This window comes from Primulina tabacum, chromosome 15 (assembly GCF_025594145.1).
Source record: "Primulina tabacum isolate GXHZ01 chromosome 15, ASM2559414v2, whole genome shotgun sequence".
NCBI lineage: Eukaryota > Viridiplantae > Streptophyta > Magnoliopsida > Lamiales > Gesneriaceae > Primulina > Primulina tabacum.
In genome coordinates this window covers 35872666-35888168 of record NC_134564.1, presented here as the reverse complement: position 1 = coordinate 35888168, position 15503 = coordinate 35872666, and the positions used below count along the sequence as shown (strand labels likewise).

The window sequence follows — 15503 nt, the reverse complement described above, 5'->3', positions numbered from 1 at the left end:
TTTGTATTAATAAGAGAATCAGTAGTTGTTTTTAGTAATAAAAAGCTTTGTGTATTGGTCAAGATATGATTTACAAATTGGTTATTTCTACTATCAATTTGAAAATTATATCCAGATTTCATTTATTGAGCCAAAAGTAGACTTTCTAAGGCAGAATACAGTTGTCTCCACAGAGGTTGGAGTTGATGGCAACCAAGCTGTGGAATTAAGGATATCAGGTGATGAAGCCATGTTTGACAAACTTTGGTTTCTGCGATCACAGGATACTCTTTTGGATGAAACTGGAACACAATATTTTTACCAGTGTTTCATCCAAGGATCCATAGATTTCATATTTGGCAATGCAAAATCTATCTATCAGGTACTTATATTCCAACCATTGTTTTTTGGTTTTTTTTAGTTCTTGAGTATATTTCTTCAAAAATCATATTTTCCAACTGAAACACAAAATTCAGTTACCAAGATTCATACCCCAGTTACAACTCAAACCTTTCACGGCTTTGTTTCGACTCGAAAAAGTTAGGGCAAATGTTACACTCACTTTTTACCAGCTAGCTAGGTATCCCATATCATTACAACTGCAATTACGCCAATACCGAACAAAACAGCGAGAAACTTGAAAAATGGTGTGTTGACTGAAACCAACTTCTGAGGATTGTAGCCTTTAGCAAGTAGATGATTAATGGCCACATAGACAAACACCCCACAAGCCAAACCCATTGATATTGCATATATCCAATCAGCCACAGAACCCTGTGTCGTGGCATCAATTATAATGCCAATAGCTACACCAATTGGCGATGATATGGCGAATGCAAAGGCATAAGCTGCACATGATAAGAGAGGACGATCTGGAATCATTTTGAGAAGAGCTATCCCCATAGCAATGGCAGCAAATATCTTGTGTAAACAGACGGTCCACAGAGCTCGCCAAGCATCCGCCTCGGTTTCTGCCACTCCGATCGCAATGCCCTCAAACACCGAATGGAAACAAAGGGCAGCAATCAACAAGACGCTGTCACCAAGGGACGTGGCGCTTGGAAGTGAAGCTTTTGTGGCATGGCTCTGATAAATCAAATACCTCAAAGTGATCAAGCTCATTCAAAAATCGCCTTCCCTGCCTATGGATGGAAAAGATACAGTTTTGGGACAGAAATGTAACCTGTAAATGTGAATTCGAATGCAACGCTATTCCATTATCGTGGCCTTTAACATCTGGAGTATTTTCTGTAACAAAGAGAGGCAGAAAATGGAAAATCACCACTCAATGTAAAAACTATGAAACCCAATGACACCAAACTCCCATAAGATAGACCCCAAGAAATCTCACGAAGTTAACCTTGCTATGAATTGTTCTAAAGCAAGAAAAGAAAAGAAACACTGATTATGGCAAGAGAACCCCAAATAAGACATCGGGATTACTAAATCTAATGCGGCAGGATACGCAATATCCTCAAATAAACACAAACCTTGAAGCTCAACATCAACATGAGCAGAACCTGCATCACTCTTTCCATACACATAAGAAACAATGGAATCGGCCGCCATAGTGAGCAAATATCCAGTACTCGCCAACATAAACGCGAAGGGGTACTCTTTACTCGTCAAATCCTCAAAAGTGGAATTAGAATCACTCAAGAAATGCATCAGAGCTGTTCCCAGAAACACCCCACCCGCAAACTGTGTGCCAATCACCAAGAAACCCTCGTTCCACTTCATGAAATAGGGGGACATACCCCCGGCAAAAGTCCCCACAAACACCAGAATCAAGCACCAAATTTTGACGAGTATCAGGGATCGGGACCTGAGATTGGGCTTCTCCGACGGCGAGACAGAGTCGGAGTCAGAGTCAGCATCTCCGCCGTGGGCCGCGGCAGAGAGGAAAATGATGCAAAGCAGAGAAAGGAAGAGATAAAGCCGCGACATGGATCTTGAGAGTGGGAGCTCGTTTTGGAGCATTTCTTGGAAATTTTCACAGTTCCTTAAATCACAGTTCCTTAAATAATTTACTCACGGAGTAACATTTACGTCGTAGTACAGAACAGATAACGCAGTACAGAAAGCGACACGGCGAGAAGGAAACAAAAGCAGAAGAATTACGCATCCTCGTGTACTTCACGCATGGAAATCATCCTCGTAATTGGAGCGGCACACAAACAACGACATAGGATAAATCATTAAACTACCATTGTTTCTTCCTTTTAGTTTAAATTTGGTTGTTTTATTTTATATTTTAAAAGTAAATAAATAAACTTGATAGGATTTAGAAAATATATATCTAAAATGTAATGGTAAAACTAAATTTATAATATAAAACTAGTGTGAGATTGTCTTTATATGCGATGTGGTGAAACAAAACTGCTTTACGGATCAATTTTGTGAGATATATTTTTATAGAGCCAATTCATAAAAAATCGTTATTTTTTATATCAAAAATATTATTTTTCATTATAAATATGGATCAGATTGATCTATTTAACATATATACAGACGTATAAACCCTTGAAGAGAATAACTATAACTATAATTTATTCAACTTTGAGTTATTGATCTATTTAACATATATATAGACATATAAACCCTCGAAGAGAATAACTATAACCATAATTTATTCAACTTTGAGTTAAAGGCATGAAATGGGGACTTGCCATATGGCATTTGGAATCATAATAATTAATTATTATTAGTAAATTTAATTAGGTATATGATTTCATGAATGGGACTGACCCGTTTGGTTTGAATGGGTCGCCTAACATTTTGTTTTCACTTTTAAATTTTATAGTATAAATAGAAGAATTTGAAACGACTCAATTGACCAACCAGGCGTAGTAGGTCGGGGATTGTGGATTATTCAAATTAATAAAATGTTATATGGTGGAACATGAGTTGAATTCTTTTTTGTTATATTTGTCGAAGAGCCCTTGGTCTATGTGACCTCGAGATTCAATTGGCCATGGGTTATAATCTTATTTGTGTGGATTGTTTAGGTCATGTTCATGGTCGATGAAGTCGTGCGATGAAGTGTGCGCTTCATCGACCAATGGAGGGCGAGGATCTCGCACGCGAAAGTTTTCCCTTGCGAGGATATAGCTGAGTTTGGTGTAGTGAAGTTGTCAAAAAATATAACCACAGAGTTATCAACATATGGTACAATGTTTCTATCAATAGTGAATGAAGATAGTTGCCGACGATAATAGTGAATGAATGGTTAAAATCCAAAAAAAAATTGGAAGAAGATAGTTGCCGACGATAATAGTGAATGAATAAAAAAAATTGAACGAAGATCGAAGATGAACTTCTCGCAAAGATATGATACAATGTTTCCATCAATCCGACACTTAACAATAATCAAAGCAACGCTGGTTTTTAGGAATTAGGTTATAAGAAATATAACCATGAGTTATCAATATGTGAAAACGTGTTATCAACATGTGAAAACGTTTCACTAATATTGTGTAATAAGTATCTGCTTTCCAAAATAAATTAAGTGAACTAGAAACGTTCAACCAATGAGCGTCTCTTTCATCGTTGTTATGGACACCCATACCCTTGTTCTAATGGTTTGGCCCAAAAATTACGTGCAAGTTTTAAAATTTTAACTATGTGTAATTTTAATTTGTTATAGCTATGTGAAATTTTATCATGTTATTTAAGTTAAGTGTACTTTTATTTTTATTTTAAAATTTTTTATTCCATTTAATTTTTTTAGATTATTTGTAAGTTTTCAGATTTAATTTTTTTTATTTGTTTTCAATTTTCTTCTGTTTTTAAATATACATTATTAAATTGAATAAAAAATTCATATTTAAATATCAGAATTGTTTATTTAATAAATTGTACGTACACACAATGTGTTCAAATTGTTGATATATTTATATCGTTGTGCAATTTTTAATGATTGTGGAATTGGATTCTTGAATTTTAAGATCAATTATTAAAGCAGTTTTTCTTCTCTTCTTCTTTTCTTTTTTAATGGACGGTGTGAGATTCCCGAAGGATCCTCCTGCGATCGATCCAGCCATCTACAAAAGCATTTATTTGATTCTTTTGTTTTTTTATTTTACTTGAAAAAAAATTGATTCTGTCCAACTTTGGAACTTTAACTAAGTACTGAAACGAGCAAAATTCATTTGAAAAAGTTAAGCAGAACCCTGAATGGATTTTCTAATTTAGACGTATCGGCATCACTTCAAGAGCAAAACCTAAGGACCACGAATTTTTATCTAAGTTATTTACGAAAAAATTTTATTTTTTTACGTTAAGAGTATTATTTTGTATTATTTTAAAAAAATATTATTTTTTATTATAAATATTAATATAAAAATTCGTAAAATGATCACGCACGAAATCCGAATAGCTGTCACACCTCTCTGCTTGTGCTCTCAACGAATAACGAACATGATGTTGAGCAGCTCATCGGCTAAACAAGATTTGAGATTCTAAAATCTCGTTAAGTTACTAGATTATAAATCCCCTCTGATAATCAACCACACATTTTCATTTCCTAAGTTTACGAAGTGATTTCATGGGTGCAGCTGCGGCTGCCGCAGCCGTGCCTGAAACCTTACTCTTCAATCAGCTTAATTTCGTCGCTTATCATACTAGGTCGTTTAGAGTTCTCCGCAACCCTTGGAAACCATCCCCTAAGTTCCTTCTTAAAAGGGTTCGTTGCGGCGCATTGTGTACTCCGCCGTGTAATTCTCAAGCTTCCGTTTTTAACTCTTTTAGAAAAGCTCCCCTGTATTCACATACGACTAAACCCAGTTTCTGTAGGAATGATGAGAGTGGTGATGCGGGGATTGTCGAAAATTTGGGACAAATCTTGGCCAGAAAGTGGCTGTCGATTGTCGCTGTGGCGATTGGGGTGTTCGTGATACTGGGTTGCCGGAGGGCACTGGCGTTGGAGGGGGTCATGAGTACGGGATATGGGGTCTGGGAGCGGAGTTTATCGGCGTTGAGGAGCTCATGGCCAAAGATTTTGCAGGTTCTGACGTTTATCAAAGAGCAGGGTTTGGTTCTTGCGGTGCTTTTAGGGCTCTCCGCTTTTTTCTCCATGGCTGAGACTTCCATTACCACTCTTTGGCCTTGGAAGGTAGTGATGAATGTTGTTGGGAGTGCGTTGCTATATATATTATCCATCGACATCATGGACGGAGTTGAAAACTCTTCTGGTTTTGTGTGAAACTAAGAGAGGTCTACCATTGACGGACCTCTGTTAATGATTTGAAGTAGTTGCTAGGAGAGATTTAGCGTTCAACTGTGTTTGCATGATTATCTTATCTGTTGCATTTTATAATGGTTTTTGTTGTTTTGAGATGATTTCTCAGTGTTGGGAAAATCAGATTTATTTTTCAGTTGGTTTCTCTTTTCTTCTGAAAAAACAACTAACCTGACAAATTTATGTGATGAATGATAGGTGCGGGAATTGGCAGAGAAAGAGTCAGAAAATGGTGTCTTTAAAATGCTAAGGAATGATGTTACTCGCTTCCTGACAACTATCCTTATAGGCACCACGTATTACTCCTCCTATCATCAATTAGCCTCTTTTCTTCTTCTTTAGGATATCAACATGTTTTCTAAGTCTGGATATTGACTTTTTCCAGAGTGGTAAATATTGGTGCTACAGCATTAGTTACTGAAGCTGCAACTTCAATATTTGGAGACGCTGGTGTCACCGCAGCTACCGGAGTTATGACGGTATGACTATAGTTGTTTTTGGTCTTCCAGATTGGATTAAGCCCACATTGCTTACTTTGCTTTCACGTCAGTAGGATTTAGGAAGGTCAAATCTCCAGAACTTCAGCGATGATAATCTTTAATAATAATGGATTTTTTTATTTTCTCAAAGATGTTATGATAGAGGAGTTTAGCTGAAAATACTCATGGCTCTATCCACTCTTAAAGAAAATTCTGCACCATTCATGCCATTTATTTTCATCCCTGGATTGCATTTTGATGTCCAAACATGTTACATGCGAAAAACAGCTTTTAGTTGGGTCCCGTCTCAAAAATTCCAAGTTCAAATCGATCATTCTCATTTAGACCTGACATTATTATTCTATAAAAAAAAGTAAAAATTCATTCTAAATTTCTATGTCTATCTGGTCACAAATCCTTATGCATATTGAAGGTGTTCTGCCATATTTCAAAAATTTTGAGAATCCACGTTGAATCCTGGAATTCCATGTTCTTTTAAGATGAGTTTTATGCCCTTATAAGTTAAATTATTCTCCTCTAGTGTCATGTAGTTTAATGTTTCTCGTGTTAATGCAATTAGGTGTATGCTAACATCCCTGTATTTTGTGATGATAAAAAAAAATTCAATCCTTGCTATCTAGTCATATTCCGCATCTTAATTGGCTTTATAGGATGCGATATTATCGGCTATGCGACTAGCAATAATATCTGGAGCTTTAATATTTGTTTCCTTTCCCACCATGGCAATGACCAGAAATACGTATTGGCAGAGCCTCATCCGATGCCTCTTTTTCATTTTGATAATCTGTTACAAAATGAATCTTGATTCCCCGTTAACATTTAATTGGAAACTTCTCTGTTTTCCATTTGGGCATACTTACTCTGAAACTGTCAATGACACCAGGTTGCAATTTTGCTCCTTACTGAGATTACTCCAAAGAGTATAGCCGTTCACAATGCCACGGAGGTTGTTAGATTTGTGGTAAGTTTCTAGCTTGTAATTGCTTTGAGTTTGCTTTATGACTTTGTCATATTGCAGACGGTGGTTTTAATTCTCAAATGCTCTCTTAAAGAATTTAAAGTAAGAAAATTTAAGACATGTATAGTGTTGTGTATGCCTCATATATTTTTGATGCAGTATGATTGTGATGTCTTTAGGTCAGGCCAGTGGCGTGGCTTTCTCTTGTATTATATCCCGTGGGCAGAGTTGTTACATATTTGTCAATGGGAATGTTAAAACTTCTGGGTTTGAAAGGGAGAAGGTGAGGTACACCTCAATTGGTATTTCTCTCTCATGTCATTTATTATTTTTCCCATGCATATAAATTATAATTCTCTTATACGGGCGGGATGCCAGAATCTTTAGTTTCTCAATAGACGATTGCTGATCAAGTTCCGAGATTTGAGACTCTTTAAAGAAATCTGTGCAATATAATGTAGATCATTAAAGAAAATAGAGATTTTACGTGGGGAAACTCATTTAGTTTGGTATGTTGCAGTTTAAAAAGGGAGTTCCTGAGCAGGTTTTAGAAAGTGGCTCTTTTTACGGATAGTCATAAATTCTAATATTCCTTACTAATTTTAAGTGCATCTATCAATTACAGGAAGATAACCTCTAGCCTTGCTAATTGTGTATTCATTATAAATGCTATTAACCAATTCTCTTGTTCTGTGAGCTGATGTTTATTTTCTTCTACCATGTCACTGGATTTTTGCACCTTATATTTTTGGACTACCACATAACATTACACTTAACTTGGTCGTCTTGATGTGTTAGTGAGCCTTATGTAACTGAAGATGAACTAAAATTGATGTTGCGTGGAGCAGAATTGAGTGGAGCAATCGAGGAGGAAGAACAGGTGAACTTTGTTCCACGTATCAGTATCCTACGCACGATGTGCACGTCAGAGCCTAACATTGGGTTGATATATGACAGGATATGATTGAAAATGTGCTAGAAATAAAAGATACGCATGTTAGAGAGGTAATGACACCTCTTGTTGATGTTGTTGCCATAGATGACAGTGCAACACTGGTTGATTTCCACAATTCATGGGTTAATCATCAATATTCCAGGTATGGTTTGCTTTTCTATTTGTGGGTTGTATTATGTTCAGTTCAAGAAGCTTCCTTTTATGCATGTAGGGTTCCCGTCTTCAAGGAGCGCATTGACAATATTGTTGGTATTGCATATGCAATGGATCTTCTGGGTTACGTCCAGAAGGTTAACTCATTTCGAATGCTTCTGTATATTTATCCAGAATGTTGTCCTCTCATCTTTTCTACTCATGCACAAAATATTCTCGTGGGACTCAAATTATATTCTTTTTGGTCTTGAAGGGGGAACTTCTTGAAAATTCTGCTGTGGGAGAGCTAGCGCATAAACCGGCATACTTTGTTCCTGGTAATTTTCAAGTTTTATATTATGCAATTAATATTTGGAAAACATGTTTGGATGTTGAGATTCAATAGAAATTTGGCTTCTTACATGATATATGATATGTTTGTCAGTGTGTGTGAGAGAAAGTGTATGCGTGTGTTTGTATGTTGTTCTTCCAAAAAGTAAGTTCAGTCTAATATTGTATAATGTGCATTTTGAAGGGCTGTTTCTTTTTAGTCCTCAAAATGCTAAACAGGTTGTTCTACTCCAATCAATGAGGATTGGTATCTAAAGATGCCTACAATTTTGAAACACGAGCCACATCAAATTTTACCTTTTCTAATTATAACATTGTTCATTTCAAAAGGATGCTTTTCACATCTCATTTCGTTTCTTTCTTGTTCTGATTTGTGATTTTATAGCTAGGATTTATGTAAACAGATTAAATATCTATGAAATCTGAGCAACATTGCAGATTCAATGTCCGTATGGAATCTTCTAAGAGAGTTCCGAATAAGGAAGGTGCACATGGCTGTAGTTCTAAATGAATATGGTGGGACCGTTGGCGTAAGCTATTCCTATCTTTGTATATTTATTTTACACTACCTTGATATGGATATCTTTTGGTCATATACTGGACCAAACAACTTTTTCTTGTGTATTAATGTTACTTTCTTTTATGCTACAACAGATAGTGACCCTTGAAGATGTAGTGGAAGAAATTGTTGGTGAAATTTTTGATGAAAATGATTCAAAAGTAAGTCATTTGATGATACCATGTGTTTTCTGTTGCAATCACTAATTTGAGATGCATGTCCTATCCCACTCATAAAATTTTCATTCTCTGGTCGTCTTTTTATTTACTTTTGTGGTGTTGACATTGCATGGAAAAGCTACAAGATATTGCATTTTACAGGTGATGGACGAGATGACATAAATTGAATACTTAATAGCCTGATAATATTAGAATATGGGAGGAACCTAATCATAAATCATCAGTTTATCCTTAATCCCCTGTCGAGATTTGAGATTAATGACATTTTCTGGAATTCGTACGTGCTTTGATGTAGAATTGTTCCAAATCCATTTGATTGTATGTCAATGCTTATTGAAGACCCCAGCATCTTATGTCTACCAAGTCTCGTTGTGTAACTAAAGGAGGTTTTGGTTTACATACTGGCATGAATTTTCCCTATTTTATTTTTGCAGTGTTGCATTATGTTTTGCATTTATTATGCCAGCAACACAAGTTCTGTTGGCATTGGCAGAGGAGCATTGAAAAATAATGTAATTTCTGACTCTGATTTTCCTGTATTTTACCCTATGGCAGGAAGAAATCCAGAAAAAGACTGGTAACATTGTCATGCGTGCCGATGGTGTATATGATGTGGATGCTAATACTACCATCGGGCAGCTATCTGAAGACCTCTACATTAAAATGCCGGAGGTAGTTTTTCATTTTCCCTCGAGTTACAACTTACAATAGTAAACTGATCGTCCTACAAAATATGTTGAGTGCGACATATATGGGATTGTTATTATTATATGTTCCTTATTTGTTTTAGATATAATAATTGTAGTGTATGGTACAATTCTATGGATTTCAGGTTTCAGTATGGTTGCTAAGTCCATCGATGCTTGCTGGCATTCTTGTTTTTGCATGTTCAGGGTCATCAGTATGAAACGGTGTCAGGCTTTGTATGCGAAGCGTTTGGGTACATCCCAAGGACAGGTGAGACCATAAAAGTTATCCTGGAAAGAGCAAATCGAGAAGAGCATGGCGAATACGACGCATCAGAATCTGGTCGACAAGATGAAAACCAGAGGAGTCAGATTTTTAAGCTTGAGGTTTGTTTTTCTTGTTCTTTGTAATATAAGAATAAAAAAATGGAGCTCGAATATTGCAACATTTTGTAACCAACCATAGATGATATCCGCAGATATTAGAAGGGAATGCCCGAAAGGTTAGCGCTGTTCGATTCGAACGGAAAACCCAAGATGATTCGTCTTTAAATACGAAAGAATTTACTCGTTTGGTTCCCAAAATCAAGAGAAGGAAATGGAGCAGCAACGATGATGAATTAGATAGGACAGAGACTGGTGAGGTCCCATTTAATGGAACAGGTGATTATATGGACTCGTCTGATGATGATCAAGCAAGAGGCCAGTAGTTGCATCCACCATTCTTTTCATCAGACATGAATGAAATGTATATTTCTCTCTCAAAATATTGAGCATAGGATGCTTGTATTTTTTGCTGACACCATCACATTTTTCTAACATGATGGATGATATTGGATGTAGAGGCCGCATACAGGATTGATGTTCTTTCACAATCCAATGTAAAAGAATATTTATAAGAGAAACAAATTTGGGAATATTTTTTTCATTTTATAAGATTTTTAACATAATTAATTATTTTTTAAGATTTTTAACAAATTAATTAGTTATTTTAGAATGTAATAATATAAGTTTTTATAATATTTTTATTGGATAAAAGAAGGGGTAAAAAAACTGTATAAGAGTGGTGCATTGGTATAAAAAAAATTCGACGGACAACATTTATCCTAATTAAATAAAAATATAAAGTAAAAGTCTTTTAAAATTGGATCTACTTAATGGGCCAAGATGGTACTGGCCCTTAACCCTGTATTTGGAGGCCCGTTGATGATATAATTTAAGTAGATAATGTTTGGTGACATCCGTATACAATTTACTCTAAACTCAACGGAGAATTTAATACTCGACTTGAATGAAGGAGGGTATGTGAGAGATTTTTTTTTACCTTAAATAAATGAATAATCTGATATGGAGATGGAGAGAGTCTTAAAACATCTTACACATACCTAACCCAAATACCCTATTAAATTACATATATATGATTATATTTTGTTATTTCTTATATAACGTTTAATTTGCTAATTTTTATATTAATTTTTTTTTATTGTTCTGAACAATTTAGTAATATAAATAACTTACTCAAAATATTCAAATCTGAAAAAAAAATACAATTATAGATTATATAATATGATATTTTGGTTGGATATGACTATTCATTCCTCCGACGAGTATAGAGATGTGAATAAAATTAAACATCCAATGAGAATAAAGATGAAGATGAATATAACAAATGAAGATATGTTCCAAATTCGACCTATTGACATCTTTAACGGTACTCTGTCTTTAGCCCTCTCTAGTAAAATAATAATAACAATCCTATTTCACAAGTCCGTAAAAAAGTCAGTTGGTGAGCACGATGGGGTTAGTTGATCCATGACCTATATTATGGATGATCGTGGAAGATGACTCTGTGGAGTAGAACAAAAGCTGAAAGGAGGGATCAGAAAAACACACACGAAAAAAACATTCAACAAAGCAGCAGTAAAGCTTTTCAATTTCTCTCAATAATATCTGTATATTTTTCAATTTCCAACATCCTAGTTTATTTAGATTTTGTTATATTCCTCCAACTTTCTTGAAAAAATGTCGTAGGTTCATAACAACGTAATTAAATTTGACGTTCATGGATTTTTTCTACAATTTCATTATATTCCTCAGTTTATATCTTTCGCTTTGAAGCCAGAGAGAATTAGAACTAACGATCGAATCGGGACACATAATGTTTGATAAAGAAGTCAGATCATTCCATATTTGTCACGATCACGTGTCTGACACGTCTCACAAATTTTTGTGACAAACAACAAAACAAACTATTATCTTTGTGGAGCCTATCTAGATAAATATTTAATATTTGGATTTAAAAAAGAAGTCACAATATAAAGATGGAAGTTTCATTTTATACAATTATTAAAATTTTATCGCCGTCACTTAATCAATTCCACCCCTAAATTAATGCCCAACCAAGTATATTTTCACGAGTTTAATTTAATTTATATAAAACGATAAAAAAAATTAAAAATCCTAACAAAATAAAAATTGTAGATTATGGCGTCATAAACAATCTTATCGAGTTAAATAGATAATTACAAATTCAAAGTAACAGAAGATAAGATGACCAAGAATCTCAAAGGAAGATCCACTTAGCAGATTCGAATATGATCAACGGAAAGATAGAAACTCCAACACTCCTACTCCATCGAGTGCTACATGTAATACGACTATATCAAACAATTGTTTGAATTCCACCTGAATTCTGATTGAAAAACAATCCCATCTCCTCCTATATATCGCCTTTCCACTCGTGTTTTGGTTTTGCATATTCGACAAAAATAAGAGGTGATTGAATAAGTGTTGCTTATTTTTTCTGGATTTGATCTTGTTTAAGGCGTCGATAATATATGGTAAGAGTTTAAATTTTCCCGTTTCTTTGTTTGCTTGTGTTGGTTTTTTTTTTTTTTTTTTTTGTTATGAATCTTACCCATACTGGCAACTCCAACGAATTCCAGTCGAGGAAAAAAGATCTGTTCATGGATGCGATGGAAACGAAGGGATATTGTTTATTTTCGGGAAAATCATATATTTGAATTTTTTTTAACAATATATTTAATATTGATTGACTCTTATCTTTCTTCAACAATACATTCAAGAATAACTAATTAATCTTGATTAAAAAGATCGACAGTGTATGAATCTATATATTCTTAACAAAAGTGATTAAATACAGTAATATAATAATACATAGTGAAGCATTCGCCGATTGTTCTATTACCATATGAAGTTTTAAGCACTTTGAGTTTATGTGTAGCTATGGGGGATGAAGAAACTGAACCGTTCGTCGAACTGAGCCCGACGGGTCGATACGGCCGTTACGCCGAGCTTCTGGGCGCCGGCGCTGTCAAGAAAGTGTACCGCGCTTTCGATCAAGAAGAAGGACTGGAGGTCGCGTGGAACCAGGTTAAGCTAGGGAACTTCAACGACGATGGAGTAACGATCAACCGGTTGCAGTCGGAGGTCTTTTTATTGGATGGTCTGCAAAATAAGTATGTCCTCTCTTTAAGATCAGTTTGGCGCGACGAAAGGAGATTTACGCTGAATTTCATCACCGAGGCGTGCACTTCGGGGAACCTGAGGGAGTATAGGATGAAACACAAGCATGTCTCCTTGAAGGCGATAAAGAAATGGTCGTGGCAGATTTTGAAGGGGTTGGAGTATTTGCACACACATCAGCCCTGCGTGATTCACAGGGATCTTAACTGCAGCAATGTGTTCATTAATGGCAACAATGGCCAGGTTCTTCTAACCAGTCTTCCACCAGTATCGTGTCTAGATTTTTCTTGCTTCAAAAACTGTTTACAATACATAAATAGGCGAATACGTAGTGCCCGATTTTATATATGTTCTAACTTCCTGAAACAACATTTTCAAGAGTTATGATGACATTTATGCATATGGCCTAAATCATGTAGGTAAAGATTGGTGATTTTGGCCTAGCAGCGATCGTGGGAAGGAACCACGCAGTGCGTTCGGTGATCGGGACACCCGAATTCATGGCACCGGAGATGTACGAGGAGAACTACACAGAACTGGTCGACATATACTCCTTCGGGATGTGCGTGTTGGAAATGGTGACCCTTGAGATTCCATACAACGAATGCAGAGGTATCGTCGCGATTTACAGAAATGTGACATCTGGGGTGATGCCTCAATCATTGAACCAGGTTGACGATCCGGAGGTTAGAGCTTTCATAGACATGTGCCTGGCTCCAGCCGATGCTAGGCCGTCGGCTACTGATCTTCTCAGATACCCTTTCTTTTATGGAATTCACGACGACGACGAAGAAAATGAAGCTCATGAACTCAGAACATGCTCATCTTGATAGTTGATTAACTTGATGTGCGGTGATGCTGAATGTATATATACAATTCACCGGTTATTTTAATTTTATGCAATATTTATTTAGATTTCAAATATGGCAAAAGGATTAATCTGATTTTGTGGACCTCATTTATTCGTTGGGAAAAATAATAAAAGCTGGCCTGATAAAAAATATATATATATAGGAATTTATTTACTTCAATTCAATATCTCCATCTTTTATTCTTCGGTAGAAAATATGGGAATAAGAAAGGTACATTACCCATGAGTTTCACGCATTTTCATCATACTTTGTTAAAGGTACCGACATATATATTAGTCTTCAAATAAGAATGATAAGTTTTTGAGATAAAAAAGGATCTCGATTATCTTTATCCATGAGATAAATCAAAAATACTCATATTTACAACAAAAATTAATAATTTTGACCTAAAAAATAATATTTTTAATAAATAACACAAATAAAATATATGTCTCGCAAAATCGATCAATGAAACCATCTCACTTGATTTTTTGTTCTCGAGAATTACATGCGTGTACAATGGGAATAAGTATTTAAATATGATAATTTTGTTATTTTCAAATCAATTGTTTTTTTTTTTCATATTTTTCATATATATATATATATATATATATATATATATATATATATATATATAAAAACACATAAAAAGTAACAAAATATAGTTAAAAAAAATTGGTTACTACTAAACTACTACCTCGACATATTTGACAATTATATGTCAACTCAATCTTTCAAATGTGGACATGTCTTGAAAGGTAGTTGCCAACTTTTTTTTTTTTTTGGCATTCTTTGAGTCGTTCATATAATGGCTAATATAAAGCATTGATTCAGTAAATGAACATGGGAATTGGTTGGTAGCTTCTATTATGGACTTGACCAAAGTAAGTGGACTATTGTTTTTATAAACGTAAAAATTTATGTGAGACAGTGTCATGGGTCATATTTTGTGAGATGAATCTCTTATTTTGATCATTTATGGAAAAAATATTATTTTTTATACTAAAAATATTACTTTTATTGTAAATATCGATAGAACTGACATGTCTCATAAATAAATATTTGTGATACCGTCTGACAAATAAAGATTCGTGAGACTGTCTCACAATATATCTATTCTTTTAGATATTGTGGTAAAAATAAATAAACAAGAACAATTAGCTATTGACAGTTGGAGATTTGAAAAGTTCTAATTGGTTCATGATTTAGCTGGCAATTACCTCCTGATGATACATGTTGTGTGATATATATATATATATATATATATATATATATATATATATATATATATATTGCCATGGGTCACGTCTCTACCGATACGAGAGATATTTATGTTACTGCAACATTCATACATAAATTATTTATGCACGAGACATATTATTTTTGAAAAAATATATGAAATAGTTGGGAAATTGTGAAAAGGGTGAGCTAGAGAGGTCAAATACGAACAATCACCTCAAATTCCATTTAAATTTCTAATAAAAACAAAAAAGATAAAGATTCTACCCACTTTTCAATAATATAATATATATGGAATTTTTAAGTTGTAGTTCAGATTTCTCTTGTCAAGCTTGCACTAAAACTGTATTAATGTTCAATGGGACAGCACTGTAGCAAGTAGTGAGATT

General features: G+C 34.7%; 3 protein-coding genes across 4 annotated transcripts; 2 read left to right on the top strand and 1 right to left on the bottom strand.

The window, feature by feature from the left end:
* Positions 1-351: 351 nt before the first annotated feature.
* Positions 352-2100, bottom strand: LOC142527704 (zinc transporter 11). Its single transcript, XM_075632597.1, has 3 exons — positions 1470-2100; positions 1163-1227; positions 352-1065 (listed from the first exon to the last, which is right to left on the bottom strand). The coding sequence occupies exons 1-3, from the start codon at positions 1957-1959 to the stop codon at positions 556-558; spliced, it is 1065 nt and encodes a 354-aa protein (XP_075488712.1). The 5' UTR covers positions 1960-2100; the 3' UTR covers positions 352-555.
* A 2251-nt stretch (positions 2101-4351) lies between these two features.
* LOC142526981 (putative DUF21 domain-containing protein At3g13070, chloroplastic) lies at positions 4352-10452 on the top strand. Its single transcript, XM_075631679.1, has 14 exons — positions 4352-5092; positions 5417-5514; positions 5604-5697; positions 6602-6679; positions 6856-6959; positions 7475-7556; positions 7634-7773; positions 7843-7921; positions 8038-8101; positions 8553-8644; positions 8769-8834; positions 9408-9524; positions 9746-9925; positions 10018-10452. Exons 1-14 carry the CDS (start codon positions 4526-4528, stop codon positions 10246-10248), a joined length of 1992 nt encoding a protein of 663 aa, XP_075487794.1. The 5' UTR covers positions 4352-4525; the 3' UTR covers positions 10249-10452.
* A 1647-nt stretch (positions 10453-12099) lies between these two features.
* LOC142526918 (putative serine/threonine-protein kinase WNK11) lies at positions 12100-14008 on the top strand. 2 transcript variants are annotated; one of them, XM_075631584.1, is made up of 3 exons: positions 12100-12313; positions 12783-13267; positions 13444-14008. In XM_075631584.1, the coding sequence occupies exons 2-3, from the start codon at positions 12785-12787 to the stop codon at positions 13852-13854; spliced, it is 894 nt and encodes a 297-aa protein (XP_075487699.1). In that variant the 5' UTR covers positions 12100-12313; positions 12783-12784; the 3' UTR covers positions 13855-14008. The 2 variants fall into 2 exon arrangements, with proteins under 2 accessions (XP_075487699.1, XP_075487698.1); XM_075631583.1 differs by having other exon boundaries at positions 12100-12378.
* The last annotated feature ends 1495 nt before the right edge of the window (positions 14009-15503 follow it).

Bases quoted from the DNA above. Each gene is read 5' to 3' on its own strand.
- LOC142526981 (XM_075631679.1), top strand. From the start codon at position 4,526: ATGGGTGCAGCTGCGGCTGCCGCAGCCGTGCCTGAAACCTTACTCTTC. The intron at 8,645-8,768 runs GTAAGCTATTCC...ATGCTACAACAG, and splicing joins AATATGGTGGGACCGTTGGC to ATAGTGACCCTTGAAGATGT. The intron at 9,926-10,017 runs GTTTGTTTTTCT...TGATATCCGCAG, and splicing joins GTCAGATTTTTAAGCTTGAG to ATATTAGAAGGGAATGCCCG.
- LOC142527704 (XM_075632597.1), bottom strand. From the start codon at position 1,959: ATGCTCCAAAACGAGCTCCCACTCTCAAGATCCATGTCGCGGCTTTAT. The intron at 1,228-1,469 runs GTTTGTGTTTAT...TCTTTGTTACAG, and splicing joins TGTTGATGTTGAGCTTCAAG to AAAATACTCCAGATGTTAAA. The intron at 1,066-1,162 runs GTTACATTTCTG...TTGATTTATCAG, and splicing joins ATTCGAATTCACATTTACAG to AGCCATGCCACAAAAGCTTC.
- LOC142526918 (XM_075631584.1), top strand. From the start codon at position 12,785: ATGGGGGATGAAGAAACTGAACCGTTCGTCGAACTGAGCCCGACGGGT. The intron at 13,268-13,443 runs GTTCTTCTAACC...TAAATCATGTAG, and splicing joins TTAATGGCAACAATGGCCAG to GTAAAGATTGGTGATTTTGG.